We start from the raw sequence: 24,838 nt of genomic DNA on the forward strand, positions 1-24,838 counted from the left end.
TATGTGATTTCAGGCACCAAAATATGGTTGACTCAGAACTACACTCTGGTAATTCAGGGATTGAGGATAAATGCTTGCCCAGCTAGTGTCACCCAGTCCCACAAACAGATTGTAAAATATTTAATTATCTGTAATCTGATTTTCAAGATATCAGATTAAAAACTGAGATTCTTTTAAATATGTACTTCAATGTACATTTGTAAAACAATGTATGCCAATATAGAGTACTAAAGAATCACCAGACAATACGACTTAATAACAATTATGATTATGAACTGAATCCTGCACAAATATAATTATTTCAAGTTCAGGCATTATTAAAGTGGCTCTAGGTAAAATATTTGAGTCATTGGTATTGTCTGCAAATATGCAAGCTCTTACCACAAATCTGTGAAGATTTATAAATTCCACTGAACAATACAGTTGGCAAAATGGGCAGTAAACAATCAGTAGAACTGCAATAAATCAGTTTCAAATCAATACATAGGTATTAAGCGAAAGGAGTCAAATGCATATTTCCCTATATATTTCTATAGAGCATCCAAGTAATGAAGTTTGCTTCTATCCAAAGCCATTTAATTTGAATTGTCTGATAATTTAAATATTTCTAAGTGTTTCCATCACATTTTGCTTTAGTATTTAAATTTTTTAATATCAATTATTACATATTCAATATTTTTATATTTAAAAGGTAAAACTATTATTAGATAGGCACTTTGTTTAAAATTCATTGACAGAAACAAATATAGCACATAAAACAATACAGGGCCTTCAGCCCAAGATGTTGTGCTGACCTGTTATCCTACTCTAAAATCAAACTAAACCTGCATACCCTTCATTTTACTATCATCCATGTGCCTACCCCAGAATCGCCTGAACATCCTAATGTTTCTGACTCTGCTATTACCACTGGCAGTGCACTCTGTGTGAAAGACCTACCTCTGACATTTCTCCAAACACCTTAAAATTATGCTCCCTCATAACAGTCATTTCCGCCCCGGGAAAAAGTCTCTGACTATCCACTCATCACCTTTGTACACCTCTATCAAGTCACCTCTCATCCCTCTTTGCTCCAATGAGAAAAGCCCGAGCTCCCTTAACCTTTCCTCCTAAGACCTGCCCTCCAGTCCTGGCAGCATCCTGGTAAATCTCCTCTGCATCCTCTCTAAAACTTCTACATCCTTCCTATAATGAGGCGACCAGAACTGAACATAATATTCCAAAATTTCGAAGAGTCCAGACCCAAAACATCAGCTTTCCTGTTCCTCTGTTGCTGCTTGGCCTGCTGTGTTCATCCAGCTCTACACCTTGTTATCACAGATGCTCCAGAATCGGCAGTTCCTACTATCTCTCAATATTCCAAGTGTGGTCTACCCAGGGTTTTATAGAACTGCAGCATCCCTTGCAGCTCTTAAACTCAATGCCCCTGCCAATCAAAGCCAACACACCATATGCCTTCTTAACAACCCTATCAACTTGGGTGGTAACTTTCAGGGAGCTATGGACGTGGACCCCAAGATCCCTCTGTTCCTCCACACAGGCAAGAATCCTGCCATTAACCCTGTATTCTGCATTCAAATTCAACCCTCCAAAATGAATCACTTCACACTTTTCCTGGTTGAATTCCATCTGCTACTTCTTTGCCCAGCTGTGCATCCTGTTAATTTCTCATTGGAACTTACAATAACCCTCCACACTATCCACAACTCCACCAACCTTTGCTTCATCGGCAAGCTTACAAACCCACCCTTCCACTTCCTCATCTAAGTCATTTCTAAAGATCACAAACAGTGGAGGTCCCAGACCAGATCCCTGTGGAACACCACTGGTCAGAGCTCCAGGCTGAATACTTTCCATCTACTACCACCCTCTGTCTTCTACTGGACAGTCAATTCTCTATCCAGACAGCCAAACTGCCCTGAATCCCAGGCATCCTTACTTTCTGAATAAGCCTACCATGGGGAACCTTATCAAATGCCTTGCTAAAATCCATATACACCATCCACTGCTCTACCTTCGTCAATGTGTTTTGTCACATTTTCAAAGTATTCAATAAGGCTTGTGAGGCATGACTTTCCCCTCAAAAAGCCATGCTGACTATTTCTAATCATAGTATGCTTTTCTAAATAATCATAAACACTGTGTCTCAGGATCCTCTCTAATAATTTGCACACCACATAAGTAAGACTGACTGATCTGTAATTCCCAGTATTAGCCTTATTCCCTTTCTTGAAGAAGGGAATAAAATTTGCCACCCTCCAGTCATCTGGTACTATTCCAGTGGACAGTGAGGACACAAAGATCATCACCAAAGGCGCAAGAATCTCTTCCCTCGCTTCCGGTAGTAATCTCGGGTATACCTCGTCTTGGCCGTGTATCATGTTTTTCGAAATTTTTAGCACATCCTCCTTCCTAACATCAATCTGTTAGACAATATCAGCCTGTTTTATGCTGTCCTCACAAACGTCAAGGTCCCTCTTACTGGTAAATACTGAAGCAAAGTATTCATTAAGGATCTCCCCTACCTCCTCCGACTTCAGGCACAAGTTGCCTCCACTATCTCTGGCCATATTCTCACTCTGGCAATCCTCTTGTTCCTCACATAAGTACAGAACACCTTGGAGTTTTCCTTAATCCCACCCATCAAGGCTTTTTCATGCCCCCACCAAGCTCTCCTAAGTCATTCTTCAGTTCCTTCCTGGCTGCCTTGTAACCCTCTAGAGCCCTATCCGATCCTTGCTTCCTTAACCTTAAGTAAGTTTCCTTCTTTCTCTTGACCAGATGTCCCACATGTCTTGTCATCCAAGGCTCCTTCACCTTACCATCCCTTTGTTGCCTCAATAGGACAACCCTATCCAGTTCTCCTAGCAAGTGCTCCCTAAACAAACTCCACATTTCCCTCAGAACATCTGTTCTCAATTTATGCTCTGCAGTTCCTACCTAATAGCATTGTAATTCCCCCTTCCCCCAATTAAATACTTTCCCATACCATCTGCTCCTGTCCCTCTCCATGATTACAGTAAAGGTAAGGGAGGTGTGATCATTATCACCGAAATGCTCTCCCACTGAGAGATCTGACACCTGGCCTGGTTCATTGCCAAGCACCAAATCCAATATGGCCTCCCCTCTAGTTGGCCTATCTATATATTTGAGTCATAAATCCTTCCTGGACACGCCTAACAATCTGCTCCATCCAAGCTATTCGTGCTTAGGAGGTTCCAGTCAATACTGGGGAAGTTGAAGTCACCCATGACAACAACCCTGGTACTTCTGCACCTTTCCAAAATCTTTGTCCCAAAAGTAACAGGGTTTCAGAGAACTTCCCAAAAATGCTCTTTTGTCAAATTGCTTCGAGAGCTTCGAGTTAATTTTATGCTGAGCTTTATGAAACGAGTGCATAGGAAAAAAAAATGACTTTTGATGCCTAAAGATCTAAAATTTATATGTTATGAGTATTACTTTGTAATACAGACTAGAGGATATAGGAATTAAAATAAATACATTTATTTCCAGCTTCCTATTTTGCTATTTTAACAAAAATTACACAGCCTGCCTTAATAACAACTAAATGCAATACTGATTTACAATACTTTTCATTGTTCATAGAATCCCTACAGTTTGGAAACAAGCCCTTTGGCCCAACAAGACCACACCGACCTTGAGAGCATCCCAACCCCCCTATACCCCACCTAATCTACACATCCCTGAACACTATGGGCAATTTAGCACGGCCACCTAGCCTGCACATCTTTGGACTGAGAGAGGAAACCCACGCAGACACTGGAAGAATGTGCAAACTCCACACAGACAGTCACTCGAGGGTGGAATTGAACCCAGGTTGTATCTGCCTATTTTTAACACAGTGCTTCCTAAGACATACAGCATCCATGCTAAAAGGAATGGAAGATTTATAAATTACACCCAGGAGTCATTTGTTCCTGATCTGAACTGTCATTACACAAGTTGCATTAGCTAAAGTGTGAGGAGAATACTTCCTCAAGAAGAAATCCATGACCTCAAGCAACAGTTACCTGCTCCAACTAGGCTAAGAAATAGCAAAATGCCCATGGAAGCTAGAAATCTGAAAGAGAAACAGAAAATATTGGAAATATTCACAGGTCAGGCACCGTTTGTGAACAGAGGTATAAAGTTCAATTTTCACGGTGATACCTTATGTCAGCTCTGACAGAAGTTACAGATTTAACAGGTTTTGGGCAACTGCAGAGACAGAGAAGAGGGAGCAAGGCCAAGAACAACAGTAAAGATGTTATGGGTTGAGGGAACAAAAGATTGAAAGGCAAAAATAATGATTACACCTTTGACATTCGCTCCCTCCTGTATTTTATTCCAGCAGAGACTTTCTGATTATCTTATCTTGTTACTGTCCTTTCTCAAGACATTTTCAACAGTTTTTGGTTTTAATGACAGGTCACTGACCTAAGCTGTTAATTTGCTGAAGACAGAAGTGGAATCTGACCTGTTCACTTCCAACATTTCCTTTTTTTTAAATTAGCTGAGTATTATGGGGGTAGAATAACAGTGAGCCTGACTTGTTCAAATCTGTAGTTTCCTTCAGAAAAACAGTGGCTGCACTTCACAAGTAACTGACTGGCTACAAAGCACAGATTTATTCTGGTCATGTAAGGCAATACATTAATGCAATGTTTATTTTGTACAGTACTGAACTTTAGTGTTAGCATATCATGTGTCATCAATATATTTTTAAATTCAGTATAAAGTACTTGGCGTTCCTTTAGCTAAAATATAATGTTCAAAATAAAGTGCTGGAAATACCCAGCAGGTCAGGCAGCATCTATGGAAAGAAAGTTAATATTTCATTAGGATGACCTTTTCCTCAGTTTATTTTTTGTTTTTATTTTGGACTTCCACCATTCATAGCATTTTGCTTAAAAATGCAAAGGTCAGTTATTCTCAAACATTTTAAGGCTTCGCTTTCAAAGCCTTGTTAAATACAGATCTGAAATCTGTTCTTTTTTGCCCAGATATTCCTTTCAATCTTTTAAAACGTGTTTAGCATAAATGTTTTTATAGTGATTCAATTGAAATTGTAACATGTTGTGTATTTTAATAAATAAATGATGCTTACCTGGTCCAATCGTAAAGCACCGTCATCAAACCTTTGCTTACGAAGGTGTTTAGCCATGTTATGAAGATTTATTACAGCAGTTTTTATGTCCGTAATACAATGCTCAGGTGAAACAGGTGGCAATTCATCAGGGGTGAATATTTTTTCTGGATCCTCAATTATACTTTGTGCATGATTATAACTCAGTTTTACACAAGAACGAATAATAGTTCGACCGTACCACTGACTGAGGACCTGCAAAATAAAATTACAGAGGCACATAATTTGAAAATTTATCATTATTCAGTGGCTCATTAAATTTCTCAGAAATTGAATAACTGATGAGTAGCATGTACACATTAAAATATAATCAAACCCTAACCAATGAGCTTTCAAAATCATTACTGTAGTAAAAAAAGCAGATGCTTTGAGGCAAAGTACAAAAAATTGTTTAAATTCTTTTATTTTGCATGATTGTTTTCACAGGGCAGAGTATTCATTTAGTCTAGTAAAGGTACATTCATGATGTAATGATAAAATGTGTAATATGCACAAATAGCTTCTATAAAAATATACACTATATTTTTGCATATTTTGATGATGATCCAATCTCTGTGGCAAGACGGCAGAAGAGTAGAATGCTCCTGTTGAAGCTCTACTATTTCTTGTTCCTCCTTTAACTTTTTCTTTTTTTTTCTTCTCTCTCCTCAGCACCAGAGGGGAATACCAGCAGGCACTGGCAGCAAGTCCACACAGCAGTGAGCCCTGCAGCAGCATGTGGACTGTGAGCCCCAGGGCAACACAGGGAACAGCTCCAAAGCAGTACATGGGTAAGTAGCCCCAGAGCATTGTGCAGGCAGCGTTTCCAGGGGCTGGTGGCGAGAGCAGGAGCAGGTAGTGTTGGGGACCTGCTGCGAGAGCGGGAGCAAGCAGCCTGAGGGGGCTGTAAGGGCGAAGTCAAGCCTCGTGACGAATGTGAGCCCAGGACTGTGATGTTGAACTATTAACTGTTTCTTTGTTTTTCCTATGCTTTAGTAAGAAGGAGTGAAATGTTCAACTTCTTCGCTTGCTTTCTTTGTTTCTCTACTCTGTACTAGTATTGTATGTCTAGGTGCATTTATACTCAAGACGGTGCCGTAAGTGGCAGCTTGTAAACTCTTCACTGTATCCATGTGAGTGAATATATGTGAAAATAAAAAGCTAATTCTAATTCTTCCTGCATACTGTTTGAGCTTTCTAAATTCATGGACTGAAAATTGAGATTGTAAAGTTGTGAAATATATAGAACTTTTAGAACAGTTTTAGGGTTACCAGTTTCCTGGATTACAGCTTCTGTATCTTGACAGATCAAGTACCATTTTAAAAAGACATGAAGTATTAAACAAACTCCTTAGACTTTGGCCTGCTGTGTTCATCCAGCTCCACACTTTGTTATCTCAGTTAAAATAAATACTGGATTCAGTGTCTACACTGAAGTAGACTTAAAGGGATGTAGAATTGTAATGTGTTCCTCAAAACCTAGAAGCAAAAGCAGACAAATCAGCCCATCGAGTTTGTACTGCCATTCAGTAATATCAGGGCTAATCTGATAATCCTCAGCTTCACTTTCCTGCCTTTTCCCTATAACCCTTACCGATTTTAAAAAATCTCTCTCAGCTTTGAATACATTTAATGACCTGGCCTTGCCAGACTTCTACAGTAAAGAATTCCAGAAAGTCACTACTCTGAGGAAATTCCTCCTCATTTTTGTCTTAATGTGCATTCCCCTAGTCTGCGACTTCGTCCTTTACTCCTTGACCACCCCCAAACAACCTCTCCACATCTACCTTGTCCAGTTCCTTAAGAATTTTGTATATTTGAATAAGGTCAGCTTTCACTCTTCTATATTTCAATGAGTACAGGGTCAATCTAATCAACCTTTCACATAAGTCAGTGCCTCAATAACTCCCTACGAATCTAGTGAAACTTCTTTGGTCTGCCTCCAATGCAGGCAAATCTTTCCTCAGGTAAGGGACCCAACATTGTCTACAGTATTAAGGATGTGGTCTGACATGTGCCTTTATATAGTTTTAGAAAAACCTCCCTATCTTTGTACTCCATTACCTTTGAAATAAAGGCCAACATTCCATTTGCCTTCTATTTTCCACTGAAATTGGACACGAGCTTTTGTGATTCATGGACAAGGATCCCCAATTCCATCTGTTCTGTAGCTTGCTGCAGTCTTTCTCCACCTAAATAATAATCAGCTCCACTGCTTTTTTTCCTGCCAAAGTGTACAACATCCCAATTCCACACGTTATATTCCATCTGCCAAGTTTTTGGGCACTCATTTAACCTGTCTATAATCTTCTGCAGACTCGCCGTGTCAGCCTCATCGCTTGCTTTCCCACTTATTTTTGTGCCATCCTCATATTTGGCTATAGTGCATTCACATTTGTTATAAATAATTGTGGTCCAGTATATGAGATTGCCCTCCTTGTCCTGCCACTGTACTGAGATTGCTCACACACCGTTCCCCTCCCCACCATCCTACCACTGTGCTGAGATCGCATCCCACCACCACCACCTCTTTGCCCCACCCCCCACACCCATCAACGCTCCACGTCTTCTCCCCACCAATCCCCCTGCCCCACCAACACCTGTCCTACCACTGTACTGTGATCACCCTTCTCGTCTTGGCACTGTACTGAGATTGTTCTCATGGGGCTGAATGGTTGGTTGCACATTTCTTCATTTAGTATAGCTGAGATGGATAGTTGTTCCTTCAGATCTTTGTTATCAAAAGTGTCACTTCAGACTACTTCCTAGCAGTTCTGCAGTGTGCTAGAAGAAGTAGGAGACTCAATCTATTGTTTCTTTAAGATTATCAGGGATTATTATTTTGCTGTTCATTTTTCAAATATACACTGGATCTAAAATTGACCAAAAACTAATTTTTATATACTGGCTTTTAGTAAGTGGCAATATTGCAACATTTTCCTTGATTTGAGTCTTAAAGTCAGTATCAATGCTCCAATTGGTGGCTCAAAAAAGATTTCTCGTTAGAGCAAGCTCCAAACTGAAATTGATATACACATTGCTAACCGATAACACAACAAAACCATAAGATGTAGGAGCAAAGCAGGCCATTTGAACCACAAGTTTGCTCTGCCAATCAATCAGATCATGGCTGATCTGATAATACTTAACTCTACTTTCTATATCACCATAACCCTTGCTTCCCTGACTGATCAGAAATATGTCTACCTCAGTCTTGACTATACTTAACAACTTAGTGTCAACACCCACTATGGTAATAAATTGCACAGATTCGCTAACTTCAGAGAAAAAAATCGTCATTGCAGTTTTAAATTGTGATCGCTTGTGCTGAGATTATGCCCGCTGGTCCCAGACTCTCCCACAAAGGGAAACAACCTTTCCACATCAACTCTGTCGAGCCCTCTCAGAACCTGATATGCTTCAATAAGGTCTGGTCTCTTTCTTCGAAACTCATAATGAGTATAAGCACAATTTACTCAACCTCCTTGTAAGAAAATGCCTCCATACCCGGAATCAATCACGTGAACTGCCTCCAATTTCAATATATTTGTTCTTAGATAAGGGGATGAAAACTGTTCACAGTACTTCAGATGTTATGTTGATGCTTCTACAAATTAAACACACTGTATGCGTAGTGATTCAGTTGAGTCAGCATCAAGTTATTACATTCCATCTGTTCTCAAATTCCAATATAGAATATAGTATACTTTGATCATCAGTACCAATATTTTCTTTAACAGTTCATTTAGGTTCAGTAAGTGGGACTACACTTGCTATGATACAATAAATACAACAGCTGAACATACAAGCAGCAATCATTCTTGGGGAGATCACTGATATCACAAGTTCAGCATGCCTACAATAATAGCGGTATTAAGGCAAACAAAGAGAGTTCAGTGTGATGAGATTAGCAAAGAAAAATGTAAATGTAAGCCAATATAAATGATACAAATATAGAGGTATAAATTGAAAGGAATAAAGCCAATCTTTTCAAAAAGTTTAGTCCTCATAATATTAGAATTGCCCTGACGCTTGTGTGAAATTTTTGAAAACAGAACAGAGTGAAACAAAACCCACTCCACCCAAATTCCAAGTACAGCCACAATGAGATAATTCACCGTGAGATCACTGTATTAAAGCATGGTCCCATCCTCGATGAATACATACATCCATAAATGATTAAAAAATCTCAAAACTGTAAATAATTCCTGCTGTCAAAACCTTACCTGTTGCTACATTGTTCGTATTATCATTGTGAATTCCTATATCCACATTTACAAAGGAATATGTCAATATAAATGCAACACTAGCGGCAGGACCTCACCAGCAGAGTGTGCTGCAATATCTGTTCTCCAAAAGTCACAAGATTTTTATGAAATTGTTCAATCTTTTCTAAAACTAAAATTTTCAAACTCACAAGAAACATTTTTTAAAAAAATGACAATTCACAATAACACGATTAAATGTTCTGATGAAAGCTTACTACTTGAAATATTATTTCTTCCTCTTTCCACGGATGCTAATGGACCCGATAAGTAAATCCAGCCTTTCCTGTTTTTATTTCAGATTTTCAACTATTGAAGAACTTTGCTTTTGGATTAATAGCTATATAGCCTTGGAATTATCTATTACATTATTTTCTTCAACAGAATGTTTTGCTTGGAGGCCTCACCTACTTCAAAATTTAGATTTGAATATAGGATAAAGGATGAAGCAGGGAAGAGAGGAAAGAAGAGACAATGATGAAAACGTGGATATGAATGCTGATGGGTCATGAAACAGTGAGGAAAAAAATCAATTAAAGGGATAGGAGTGAAAGAGAGAAAAGAACTGACAAGGAAAGTCAAGTAAGGAACATTTACAAAGCAGAAGGTAGCAGGTGTTACAGAGAAGCAAGGACAGCCTGTGTAAAAGAGAAGTGGGAATGCACACAGAAAAGAGAAAAAAAGACTGGGAAAGAGAAATATTGAGAGAACATTCCAACTGAGGCATAAAATAGTGGAATGACTTACATTATAAGTCAACTGTATTTAAGTAAACAGAGGTGGTGCTCATTAACCAAGGATTCACTTGAGCCTAAAATACACTGAAAGTGTGGTTATATCAGGAGATGGAACTCAATATTTTCACTTGGCGATTGACTTTCAACTACACTTTCTCACTGCAAGTTCCTCTTAGACAATTATCAAAAAAGTGCAATACTGTCTGCAGAGCACCTGGAACCAGCGTGAACAGAGAAAACAACTCTATCTCCTTAATCATTCAGATTAAATGATAATTAAAGAACAGTGCAATGTCTGAACTGCAAATTACAAATTAGAATATTTAATTCAAGGGCAAGATAGATACAGAAGATCAACTAAAGATAGGGAAAGAAAGAGTGGATTAAGAAAAATTGACAGAAAGAAATGGAAAAAAAATAAGCTGCCAACAATAATTAAAATGTGAAGGAATGGAACTCCAAATTTGCATAAAACAATTTTCAGTGCCAGCAGATTGGTTTGATGGCAAATGCCAATTATATTTTTTTTATTTATACATTCACCGGGTGAGGGCCTTGCTGGATAGGCCAGTATTTATTGCCCATCCTTAGAGTCAACATTAATCACATGTAGGTCAGACCAGGTAAGGATGGCAGTTTCTTTCCTGAAAGGACAGTATTGAACCAGATGGGTTTTTCCAACAATCAACAGTGGATTTTTGGTCACCACTACACTCTTAATTCCAGATATTTATTGAATTCAAATTCCATCATCTGCCAGGGTGGGATTCAACCACAGGCTCCCAGAACATACCTGAATCTCTTGTTTAACAGTCCAATGATAACATCACCTATGATACAACATAAATGTAAAAAGGCAGAAAAACTGTAGTTCAATGGTAGTATCCCATTTAAGACCCAGCTTCTCTAGAAGTGTGTTGACAATTTTGGGTCCCTTACGTAAGGTTTCCTGGAATAGGAGGCAGCCCAGAGAAGACACACTTGGCTGATGCCAGGTCTGGAGGGACTGTCTTACGAGGAGAGGTTGAGTAGGTTGGGCCAGTAATTGTTGGAATATAAAAGAATGAAAGGCCACTTTATTGGAACATACAAGATTCTTAGGAAACTTGACAGGGCAGGTGGGGCAAGTCATTTCCCCTTGTAGTAGAGTCTAGGACCACGGGGCATAATCTTAGAATGAGAGATCATACATTGATGACAGAGGAGGAATTTCTTCTATCTGAGGGCAGTGAATGTGTGGAATTTTTTACTGCAGAAGGTGTCAAGATTAAATATATTCAAGGCTGAATTAGGCAGATTTCTAATCAATAAGGGAATTAAGAGTCATGAGGAAAAGACAAGAAAGTGAAGTTCAGGATTATCAGATCAGCCATGATACAACTCCGACCAGCTTATCACCAATTCTAGTTATGCTGGGGCTCCTTGATTAGTGTGAGAATGACAGCCCATGATTTAGTTAGATTCTACCTGAATGTCAAGGGCAATCACATCAACCTCACCCCAGGAGTTCAGCTCTTTTGTCCATATTTGGACAAAGGTCAGAACCTGACTGGACCCGGCAGAACCCAAATTGAACATAATAGATTAATGATGAATAAGTGCCACTTGATTGCAACATCAATGACAGCATCCATCACCCCGTTTATAATCAAGAGTAGACTGATAGCGCAGTATCAGCTGGGGTGGATTTGTCCTGAGTTTTGTGGACCGGATATTCTTTGGCAGTTTTCCACATTGATCTATAGATGTCAGCATTGTAACTGTACTAGTAAAACTTGGCTAGCGGTGTGCCAAATTCTGTAGCAAGGTCATCAGTATTAATACTGCAATGTTGTCAGGGCATCATAGCCTTTTCAGTATCCAGTGCCTTCAGCCATTTCTTAATTTCACATACAGCAAATCAAATTGACTGATGACTGACATCTGAGATACTGGAGACCTTGAAATGCAGCTTGGATTGATTCCTCTCATCTTGATAATAATGGCAGAGTTGGGGATTTGCCAGGTCACAAGATTCACAGAATGTGGGTGAGTACCGCTGCTGCTGGTGGTCCACAATTCCTTGAAGATACCCAGTCTTGTGTTGCTAGATCTGTCTGAAGTGTGATGCAAGATGTGTGATTTATATATATTCTAATGTCATTTATTTTAGTGTTGGATTTTTAACTCATGGCATGAGAGTTTTGGTGTGTGTGTGTCAGGGGATTTAATGATCAACTTGCCAGATTTTCTAGGGCAACTTCTTTAAGCCAGTATAAGCCAAATACACTATCTTGACTAATAATTAGAATTTGTTTGCATTATGAGACTTTCACAAATGGATGAAGTGAACATTGGCTTGTTTTCAGTTATAATAATCAGGAGTTGATCTTTTTTGACTTGGGGGAAAAGCGCATAGCTTGGAAAGATTTTGGTTGTAGTTTGCAGAGGCCCTGCTAATATTAGATTATGAAACAGTGTCTCACAGTGAACTCTCAAGATCAAGAAACAGATAAGTTAAACCTATAGATGTGATACAAAAAGGAACTCTTTCTCTGGTGTCTGAGTACTGGAAAGTAATGGTATGGGATAAATGGAATTGTATTTTATCATGTTCCAAAATCTTCAAAATTGCATTATGTGTAAATAGTTTGGTTTATCCTCTTTTATCTTAATTTGTTGTGTAATAAACTAGTTCTATTGTGAAATCAAAATCTGCAGCATTGTGTGCTTGAGAAAGACCATTGCATTAAATAAAAACAAAATATGATCAATCAAGCCAGATTTTAATCTGGGGTCTGATTTACACAATAATAAAATCAGCTATTAAGTCTGTCTCATTTAACATTATGGTGGTGCTGCCCAATGGAGGTCCCTAATGTAAAGAAGAGGAGGATCCACAAATATCTCTATCAGTGATGGAGAACTCAACAATTCAGTGTAAAAGACCAGATTGAAGCATTTGAAACAATTCTTATCCGCAAGTGTTGAGCTTATGATAGATTTTGGCCTGAGTTTGGCTCTGTTGAGGTCCAGTTGTCTATTTATGAGTTGCTAGATCTGTTTAATCTGATGCCATGAGAGTTCGAAAGTATTCTTTGTATTACCTCCAAAGTAAATTTTGAGGTCTCCCAGGGCAATTCCTTTCAACTGTATACCATCAAGCCACCACTTCCGCTGGGTATTCCATGATAAAAGACATGTCAAACCCAGGTCAAGGATATTTGGAAGGTAGTCATATTCATGGAATGATACAAGATCATAAGTTATAGGTAGAAAATTAGGCCATTCGGCCCACTGGATTTTCTCCACCTTTTTAACAGGACTGACATGTTTCTCAACCTCATTCTCCTGCCCTGTCCTGGTATCCCTGATTCTCCTTCCTAACCAAGAACCTAACTCTGTCTTAAAGACACTCAATGACTTAGTTTCCACAGCCTTCTGCAGAAATAAGTTCCACAAATTCACCACCCTCTGGCTAAAGAAGTTCCTACTCATCTCAGTTTTAAAGGTTTGTCCTTTGCTCTGTGGCTGTGCCCTTACACCCTAGTCTCTCCTAATAGTGAAAACATCATCTTGACATTAAATTTATTCAGGCCTCTCAGCATTCTGTAGGTTTCAAATGAGATCCCCCTTCATCCTTCTACACTCTATTAAGCTCAGTGTCAGAGTACAATGTCAGGTTTTTGCTTGACTGACCTGCGGAACATCTCTCCAAGTTTTAGCATGATACCCCAGGAATTACACAGTACAGCTCTGCTGGATTAGTGGAGCTTGGTTTTCCAACATAGTTTCCAATGGCCACCTGGCTATCTGGTGATCTGTCCAGTTGCTTTTAAAAAAATACTTTGTAGCAATTTGAGACAATTGAGTGGCTAGCTAGGTCATTTTAGAGGGAATTTAAAAGTCAAAGATATTATTGTGACTTTTGAGTCAGGTCAGACCAAGTCAGGACAGCCAGGGTGCTGGGACTGGTGTACAACAGGGTCCAATAATTAGGCAATGGGATCTTGAGGGCTCACATGGATCAGGGGCTCAGACCAGGAAAAGCACCAGGGCCAGAGGTTCCTATTGGAAATAAACTTTACTCGGCCTGAACGGACCTAAAAGAGAAGATTCTTTTTTCCTAAAGGGACCAAACTCAGTGTGTCTACTGGTCTGTTTGGATCCATTTATAGCTTTTAGGGGAAAAAAAATCACTTTTACGTCTCTTGTGGCCAAGTGAAGTTTATTTCTAACGGGTCTAAATGGACCCAGTCTATCTGAAAAGAGGGAACATTCTTTATCCAAAAAATCATTTGGTCCTGAAGTTTTTGAATGAGGAATTCCCAACCTGCATCTCAAAAACTAAAGGACAGATCTCACAAAACGTAGATGGACAGAGTATAGTCCAAGTTTTCGCAGATTGCATTTTTGTTTTCCATTCAATGAAAATTCCTGTAAAATCAACTATGATGGACTGGATAAAGTGTTCAGATGGCCAAATAGCATCTCACCACCTTCCCCCTCTCTTCTCAAATCTCAAAAAGCTAATGTTCCATGAGGAGACAAATAAAATGCTGCTAAGATATTCTGATCTTCTCCTGGAAATGCAGCAATATTGACATTAATAATTGGGAGGACCTTGTGACAAATCATTCAAAATGGTAACAAATTGTCAACCAAGTCTAAATGCCTTAATGAGGAGGCAGGGCAGTGGCCGAGAAGGGAAGAAAGGGAAACATATCCCGCATTGCGGATGCCACTTCCTTATAGAATGTTTGATCTGATGTACCCAAAGGTCTGCAAGTTGACAATCAGCCTGCTCAGTCACTGAGGCCTGAAGACCTCTGACAGCAATCTTTAACCTTCAGTAAATATCATCCTTGAATCAACTGCCAAATGGCTGGCCTGAGGAACAACTGATTAGGTTTTAGCAAAAATGTGGATCCAGATCTTGAATTTTTTTTTGAAGGACCCATTGACATTGGGAGATAGGGAAAAATAACCTTTAAAAAAAAAATTTGTGGATTGTTTAATTACTTCTACCTCTGAACATGAGTCTGAGATAGTAAAAACTGTCGATGCTGGAGTTGGAGATAACACAGTATGGAGCTGGAGGAACACAGCAGGCCAGGCAGCATCAGAGGAGCAGAAAAGTTGATGTTTCGGGTCCCTGAAGGCAAGCTCCAACCCGAAACATCAACTTTCTTACTCCTCTTATTACAGTCTGAGTCTGTTGTATTAGCTTGTTTGCCTGTAAACATTATATCTTAAAAACTAATGAATGCATTTTAGTTAAACTTGGAACACTGACACAACATGGCCTATGAAAGAAATTTTTTTTTGGAAAAGTTGCAGGTCTGGATCATGGAATATTATAAAGGATCCGTTAACAGTGGAAGATTGGTCTAATTGAATTTTTTCAGCATTGCTTTATTTAGAATGTTGCTGATCACTTTAGAAGGTATAGAATTGTCTCAGCTGTTGTGGTGGAATTTGTCACAGCTGTCAAAATATGAGCTGTTTTCAGAACATGTAGTTCGATATGGATTGGCTTGAAGCCTCCTCAGTGAGATGGAAACTCTTAAAATCAAAGAAAATTATTTTTCAGCTTTGTAGTTGACGAACATCAACCCAGCTGGGTACAATATCAAGGAATGGCTGCAATGAGGTCATAGTGTTGAGTTAAGACTAGGTGCTGATAGAGTCCTCTCTAGCAAGCATCCTTTTCACATGAATCTTAAGGTGTGACGTCAGGAAATCCTCTCAAGTACTCCAGGTACAGTCTATTAAGGCTTTGTACAGCTGAAGCATGATTTCTACATCTAGAAGTTCAGGAATATGTAATTTGACCATTACTGAAAAATATTTATTTGCTAGTCATCATCAACCTGAGAATCACCATTACAATACTTTTATCATTTTACTTGCCAACCAATCGGCATTCTTCTTTCACATGGTATAATTGTATTTTTCTCTTAAAATAGTATTTCTGTGAAATGTCCTGATGAGTGCAAGACTAAAAGCTTTGACAAAGTGTGTCTTTTTCAGTAATATTTAATTGTTACATCCTTATATTCTGGTTTTCTAGATTTCAAGCCAACATTCTTGATTACATTCTGTAGCAGTTCATGGAGTTTAAAGACTCGTGTACCTGTCCACACGCCACTCTCTCCTGTTAAGTCTCTAGATTTCAATGTGTCCCTCTAGTTTTTCATATTTAGGTGGAGCCCAGTTCTATTCTTTTCAGTTCAACGTGGTTGATCTCACATTTATCTTCATGAATATCCATTTACAAATGCCAATCATTTTAACAATCAACATCTATGCATTTTATCTGCACTGTTTACAATCCTTATTATGTTGATATTTGTGTCATCAGCAAATTTGCATATGCGGCTTTCCAAACTATAATCTAAGCATTTATAAATATAGAGAATTGTTGAGGCACCAACTCAGGTCCCTGTGGTACACCACTAATCATATCTTGCCAATTAGAGTAGTTGCCCATTATCCCTACTCTGTTTCCTGCTGCTCAGCCAATTTCCTAACCAGGTCAATAATTTATCTTCCATTCGAAGAGTTTCAACTTCAGCTAACAGCCTTTTATGAGAGATTAAACGCTTCTAGACATCCATATAAATAACATTTATAAACATTCCTGTCTACTCTTTAATAATCGCTTCACAAAATTCAATCAATCAGACTTGTTGTAACTTTTACAAATCTAGGTCAACTCTCTTTGACGAGCTGAAATTTTGAGGTGTTCAGTCATTATAGATTGGAACAATTTCTCAAAAACAAACACCAGGCAAACTGATCAAAAATGCCCCAGATTTCCTCTGTTATCTTTCTCAAATAAAAAAATGCCACACACAATATCCTGATCTGAAAAGCAACTCCCCAGTCTAGACAACTTTGGAAGCCGATATTTCAGACATCTGCAATGTTATCAGCTGTTTTTTTAAAACCCTGGTCCAATGACTTTGTCCGTTATGGGACAGGTCAAATTACTGGGAAGAATTGAAAGACACTCACACATATTAGGAAAACAACGAGAGTGCTGATTGTGAGTTGACTGTTCAAAGAGTCATTAGGAATGTAGATTTTATTGACAGTTACACTTTGATCTATCTGCTTATTTCAAAGAGAGAATAGGTTAGGCTCCAGAAGATAGCTAATGGGAACCTGAGGGGTAAATCAAATTTGAAGAAAGTAAAGATGAAAATAGTAAATTGAAAAGATGCAGAAGAGCCGAGAACACACAAGAAACAAAGTTGAAAATTGTGTATGGTTTGAAAGCGGATAATGCCAAGAAGGCAAAGTTATTTGAATACACGTAGCATTACCAACAAAGCAGACAATCTAAAAGCACTGACAGATGTACATGACATGGGTATGATCTAACTGCCTTTACAGAAACTTCATAGTAACTAAGATTGGGAACTGAATACACAAGGATATTTGACATTTAGGCAGGCCAGACAAGAAGGAAAAGTTGAAACGGCACTGAAGATGAGAGATGGGATAGTAAGGGAGGATGCCAAATTAGATGAACACTGTTTGGGTGGGACAAAGAATCAGGAAAGGGCAACACACATTGGTTGCAACTATTTTTAGGCCAGCAAAAAGTAGTGCTGGTGTGGGTCATGGTATTCATCAGGAGAGGAGACAAGTATGTGGTATGGGCAACACAGTCATCGTGGGTAACATCATCCTCATGCAGTCGGGGTAAACCAATTGAAAGCTAAAGCTGTGGAGGATAAGTTTCTGCAGTATTGTAGGGATGGTTTTCTGGAGCAGAATGCTGAGGAGGCAACTAGAGGTCACGCTATTTTAGATCTAGTATTATATAATGAAAAAGGACACAGTAACAATAATATGCAAAAGAATCTTGAGGGATGAGTGATCACAATAGAACCTTATATTATGTTTGAAAATGAGTAGCTCATTCTGATGTAAGGGTGTTAAATTTGAATAAGGGGAATTATGAAGGCACGAAGGGCAAAGTGGCTGAAGCCAATTGGGAAAATACATTAAAAGGCATGAGGTTCATAGGCAATGGTTAACAACTAAAGCGGTATTGCGTGACTTGCACCAACTACACATTCCTTCAAAATGATAAAACTCAACAAAGTCAGTTAAATATGGCTATCAAAAGAAAGTCACGATCGTATAAGATTAAAAAAGGCTTCTAAAGTTGCTAGAAATAGCAATAATACTGAGCATGGGGAGATTTATAAAATACAACAACACACATTCAAGAAATTGATAAAAGGAAGAAAAAAACAAACTATGAATGCAATTTTGCAAAAAAAACAGAAAAATGAGCTTCGAGGTATATAAAAAGACATTGTTTGGCTAAAAGGAACGTGGCTCCATTTTACAGACAGTTTCAATAGAATTTATAAAGGAGGATTAGATAAATTGGAAGTAAACTAAATGATTACTTTATGTCTGTTTTTACTGAGGAATACACCAGAAATCCCTCAGAACTAGAGATCCAAGTGGCTAGGCAGAATGAAGTGTTGAAGGAAACCGCACGGATGATGAGATGGGACCAGTAAGGGAGGATGTCAAATTAAATGAACACTGTTTGGATGGAACAAAGAATCAGGAAAGAGCAACAGAAATTGGCTTCAACTGTTTTCAGGCCACCAAAAAGTAGTGCCAGTGTGGGTCATGGTATTAATCAGGAGAGGAGACAAGTATGTGACATGGGCAACACAGTGTTGAAGGAAATCAGCATTGGTAAACAGACTGTAATAGGAATTCAAGGTGGCTGCAAGTTGATGAATTCCCAGAACCTAATGGCCTGCTTCCCAAAGTGTTAAAGGAGGTGGCTATAGAGATAGTTGGTGCATTGGCAATTATCTTCCAAAATTCTAAAGATTCTGCAATGATTCCTGTTTATTTGAAGATAGTAAATGCCCACCCACTATTTAAGGGAGCAGGAGAGAAAACTGGAAACTAAAGACCTGTTAAGTCTTACATCAGTTGTAGGGAAAATGCCAGAATCTATTATCAATGATGGGATAAACAGAGACCTGGCTGGTAATGAATGATCTGATTGGGAACAGTCAGCATAGGTTTGCAAATGGGAAGGCTTAGCGAATGGGCAAGAACATGGCAGATGGAATATAATGTGGAAAAATGACAGATTATCCATTTTAGAAGGAAAACGGATGTATAAAGTATTTCTTAAATGTTATGTGGTTGGATAGTGGAAATACATTAAGGGGCTTGAGTGTTCTGGTCAATAAGTCGGTGAAGGCTAACATGGAGATGTAGCAAGCTTTAAGAAAGTTTAACCAAGCTCAGGCCACACCTAGACTACGTTATTCAATTCTGGTCTCCTTATATCTAAAATTTGTTATTGCCATGGACGGAGTGAAACAAAGGTTCACCAGACTTGGTCCTAGGATGGCAGTATTGACTTATGAAGAAAGATTGGGCCTGTATTCTCCAGAGTTTCAAAAAGTAATAAGCGATCTCATTGAAACATATTCAAATGTTTTCAGGGCAGATGTTTCCCCTGGATGGGCAGTCAAGAACCAAGGGACACAATTTAAAAATAACAGTGATGCCACTTAGGTCCGAGATGAGGTGAATTATTCACAAGGATATGAACCTTTGGAATTCTCAACCACAGAAGGCTTTGGAAGCCCAGTCTTTGAGTAAGATTCAGGTAGAGGTCGATAGATTTCTGATTACCAATGATGCACAGGGTTATGGGGATTGGTGAGTAAAAAGCATTAATTGTTTAATTAGAAATTATCATACTGAATAATGGGACAGACTCAACAGCTGGATGGCCTACTATTCCAATGTTCCTAAGTTCTATCTGGATATAGGATCCACACAAAGAGATAAAATCATACAACACGGAAATATACGTTTCGGTTCAACCAATCCCCGCTGACCATAATCCCAAAACAAACTAATCCCATCTTCCTGCACTTAGAAAATAGAACAGTACAGGCCCTTCGGCCCACGATGTTGTGCTGAACTTTTACCTGAAACCTAAGGTCTATCTAACCTCCACTGCTACCTCATACTATCATCCATATGTCTATCTAATAGCCGCTTAAATGCCCCTAATAAGGCCAACTCCACTACCCTCTCTGGCAATGCATTCCATACCTCTACCACTCTCTGAGTAAAGAACCTACCTCTGACGTCTCCCTGAAATCTACCTCCTTTCACTTTAAAAAAATGTCCCCTCGTAAAAGTTACCTCCACCCTAGGAAAAAGTCTCTGGCTATCTACTCTATCTGTACCTTTGATTATTTTGTACACCTTTATCAAGTCACCTCTCATCCTTCATCGTTCACTTGGCCCATACCCCTGCAAACATTTCTTATTCATGTACTTATCCAAATGTCTTTCAAAAGGCGTAACTGTATCTGCATCCACCACATCCTCTGGAGGTTTACTCTCCACACAAACCATGTTGTGTAAAAAAAAGTTGCCCTTACTGTCTGATTTAAATCTTTCTCCTCTCACCTTAAAAATATGTCCCCTAGACTTGAAATTCCCTACCCTAGGGAAAAGACACCCGCAATTCACCTTATCTAAACCCCTCATGCTTCTATAAACCTCTTTAAGGTCAACCCTCAACCTCCTAAGCTCCAGTGAAAAAACTCCCAGCCTATCCAGTCTGTCCATACAACTCAAAACCCTCCATTCCTGGCAACATCCTGGTTGATCTTTTTTGAACCCTCTTCCTAGCTTAATAATATCTTTCCTATCACAGGGCAACCAGAGCTGGACAGATTACTCCAAACGAAGGCCCATCAATGTCCCATATAACCTCAACATGACATCCCAACTCCAATACTCAAAGGTCTGACATTGAAGGGTAAATGCTTCTTAACCAAAACAAAACCGAAAGAACTGTGGATGCTATAAATCAGGAAGGGTCACTGTACCTGAAATGTTAACTGATTTTTTCTTCATAGATGCTGCCAGGCCTGTCAACAGCTTCTGTTTTTGTTGCTTTCTTAACCACCCCATCTACATGTGATGCAAAATTCAAATAATTATCTATCTGAGTCCCTAGGTGTCTGTTCTACAACACTACCAAGACCCTACTTTTAATCATATAATTTATGTCCTTGTTGTTTTATTAAAATGCAATGCCTTGCATTTATCCAAATTAAAATCAATCCACCACTCCTCATCCTATTGACCCAACTGATCAAGATCTCTTTATAATCACACATAACCTTCTTCCACTAATTTTGGTGTCATCCGCAAACGTACTAACCACGCCTTCTATATTCTCATTCAAATCATTCATATAAATGACAAACGAAAGTGGATCCAACACCAATCCCTGTTGAAAACCATTGATAACAGGCCTCCAGTCCAAAAAATAACCCTTCACCATCGTTCTGTCTCTGAATCCCATGTGATCTAACTTGACTAATTAGTCTACTATGCGGAACCTTATGAAAGGTTTTACTAAAGTCCAAATAAACAATGTTTACTGCTCTGCCCTCAATCTTCTTGGTTACTTCCTCAAAAAACTCAATCAAGTTTGAGAGACAATATTTTCCTTGACAAAACTATGCTGATTATCCCTGATCATTCCTTGCCTCTGCAAATGTCCATAAATCTTATCTTTCAGAATCACCTCTAACAACTTACTCACCACTGAAGTCAGGCTCATACGTCTATAGTTTCCAGATTTCTCTACATCTCTTTTTAACAAAGGCACATTATTCACTGTCCAGTCATCTGACACCTCATCTGTAGTTCTCGATGAAACAAATATTTCTGCAAGAAGCTCCACAACTTCCGCCCCAGCTTCTCACAACGTCCTGGGATACACTAACTCAGGTCCTAGTGATTTATCTATCTTTATATTTTCTAAAACTGCCAGCGCTTCCTCTTCTGTAATGTGAACCGTTTCCAAAACACAATGTTAATTTCCCTGAGCTTTCCAGCCTCTAATTCTTTCTCCCTTTAATATCTACATTAACAATTCTACTTCCTGAGGTTCAACACAAAGATGACCGCTCTGATCTTTAAGGGGCCCGACCCTCTCTCTAGTTCAATTTTTTCTCTTAACATATTTGTAAAATCTCTTTGGATTATCTTAACCTTATCTACCAAGGCTATCTCATATGCCTTCTTTGTCTTCCTGATCCTTCTCTTAAGAATGGTTCAATACTCTACTGTTCAAGAGATTTCATTTGAATCAGTTGTCCATATCTAATATTTGATTTTTTTTCAGTCTTGAATACAACCTCAATATCTTTATTTGTCCATTGTTCCCTGATCCTACCAGCCTTACCTTTCACTCTAACAAGAGCATGATGTTGTTGAACTCTCAATGCCACACGTTTGAAAGCCTCCCACTTATCAAATGTCCCTTTACCATAAATAGTCTAATCCAACAACTTTTGAACGTTCTTGTCCCAAACCATTAAAATTTGCCTTATTCTAGTTAAAAACTTTAACATTTTTTGGAAGGCTTATCCCTTTGCCATTATTATTTTAAAACGAATAGAATTATGATAACCAGACCCAAAGTGTTCCTCTACTATCACTTTAGTCACTTGCCCTGTCTTAATATCCAAAAAAGGTTAGGTTTCGCTCCTTCTCTCGTAGGAAAATTTACATTTTGATAAAGAAAATTTTCTTGAGCAAATTTAATAAATTCTTCACCATCCAAACCTTTATCATATGGTTGGCCCAGTCAGTGTTGGAAAATTAAAATCAGCTACTATTATAACCTTATTATTCTTATATATGTCTGAGATCTCCGCAAATATTGTTCCTCAATTTCTCGCATCTTTTGAGGGGCCTATAGTATATCAAGGTGATCATCCCTTTCTTATTTCTAATTTCAATCCATATATTTTCACTAGATGATTTTTCATAACTGTCCTAAGTACAGTAGTAATGTTTCCCTTAATCAAAAATGCCATTCCCCCCTCCTCTCTTGCAATCTTTTCTATTCTTCCTATAGAATCTAAAACTGGGAACAGTGAGCTGCCAGTCCTGTCCATCTCTCAGCCATGTTTCTGTAACAGCTATGACATCCTAATCTTCTGTTCCCAAACATGCCCTGAGTTCATAACCCTTGCCTGCAAGATTCCTTGCATTGAAATAAATGCAGTTTAATTCTTCAGAGTTACTCGCTTCTCTTATTTGCTCTTGTCTGTCTTTTCTAATTAACTTGCTCTTTTCAGATTCAGAACCATCTTCATCTATCTATTTACTCTGCTACTTAGGATCCCTCCAATCTCCCTCTTTAATAGTTTACAGTCTTCCTTAATAGAACTAGCAAATCTTCCCTTTCAGAAATTGGCCCCCTTCCTGTTCAGATATGATTCACATTGCCACACGGATGAGCTCGAGACAGGAAAGGTCTATAGGAAGCCACTGGAATATTAATTACAGGCTAAAATGTTGCTGAAACTCTTAGTCAAGACTTAGTCTGCAGCCATGTGAGATGTAGAAACCAGGAGATGGAACTAGTGAGTGCTACGTTGATACAGAGAAACTGCTTAATATATAGTTAATCATGCAAAACCACGGTTGGCAGCTCATGTTCAGATTGAAGAGACAGAATTCAAGCAGATCTAAAAGTACTGGAAGGTGTCCCTAGCTTAGCTAGAGGCAAGGCATACTCAGAGTAAACTTAAGAGTGAAAAACATTTTTGTGATGAAAATTGATCTATTTTGGGAAGGATACAGGAAGTAAGCTATCAGGAGCTTATAATACCTTTATTCTGGTTCATGGGAGTAAAATATCTATTTAAGACACAATACAAAGTACAACTGTGGCTCTATGATCATGCTAAGAACACAAATGGAGAATTTTTAGGACATAAGTTTACCATGTAAGCATCACTGGCTATGCCAGAATTTATTACCACAGGGATCAGTGCTTGAACATCAGCTATTCACAATACATATTAATGAATTAGATGAAGAAACTACATGTAATATCTCCAGGTTTGCAGACGTGGATATGAGGGTGAGCTGTGAGGAGGACACAGATATTTCAGTGTGATTTGGACAAGTTGAGTGAGTTGGCAAATACATGCAGATGAAGTATAATGTGGTTATGTGACACTTTCCACTTTAGTAGCAAAAACAGGACAGATGGCTGCTTTCAGAACGGTGATAGATTGTAAAATGGAAGTATGAGCATAGAACATAGAATATTACAGCACAGTACAGGCCCTTTGGCCCTCGATGTTGTGCCGACCTGTCACACCGATCTCAAGCCCATCTAACCTAGGTTATTCCATGTACGTCCATATGCTTATCCAATGACGACTTAAATGTACCTAAAGTTGGCGAATCTACTACTGTTGCAGGCAAAGTGTTCCATTCCCTTACTACTCTCTGAGTAAAGAAACTACCTCTCACATCTGTCCTATATCTTTCACCCCTCAATTTAAAGCTATGCCCCCTCATGCTCGCCATCACCATCCTAGGAAAAAGGCTCTCCCTATCCACCCTATCTAACCCTCTGATTATTTTATATGTCTCAATTAAGTCACCTCTCAACCTTCTTCTCTCTAACGAAAACAGCCTCAAGTCCCTCAGCCTTTCCTCGTAAGACCTTCCCTCCATACCAGGCAACATCCTAGTAAATTTCCTCTGCACCCTTTCCAAAGCCTCCACATCCTTCTTATAATGCGGTGACCAGAACTGTACGCAATACTCCAAGTGCAGCCGCACCAGAGTTTTGTACAGCTTCACCATAACCTGTTGGTTCCGGAACT

General features: G+C 38.8%; 1 protein-coding gene across 2 annotated transcripts in view; it reads right to left on the reverse strand.

Annotated features, from left to right (window-relative positions):
* dis3l2 (DIS3 like 3'-5' exoribonuclease 2) overlaps positions 1–24,838 on the reverse strand; it is a 296,352-nt gene that overhangs the window by 108,593 nt on the left and 162,921 nt on the right. For both annotated transcript variants that reach the window (XM_059651106.1, XM_059651107.1), the window contains one exon: positions 5,108–5,341. In XM_059651106.1, coding sequence (XP_059507089.1) covers positions 5,108–5,341 — 234 coding nt within the window. The remainder of the gene's footprint in view (positions 1–5,107; positions 5,342–24,838) is intronic.

This window comes from Stegostoma tigrinum, chromosome 14 (assembly GCF_030684315.1).
Source record: "Stegostoma tigrinum isolate sSteTig4 chromosome 14, sSteTig4.hap1, whole genome shotgun sequence".
Classification (NCBI taxonomy): Eukaryota; Metazoa; Chordata; class Chondrichthyes; order Orectolobiformes; family Stegostomatidae; genus Stegostoma; species Stegostoma tigrinum.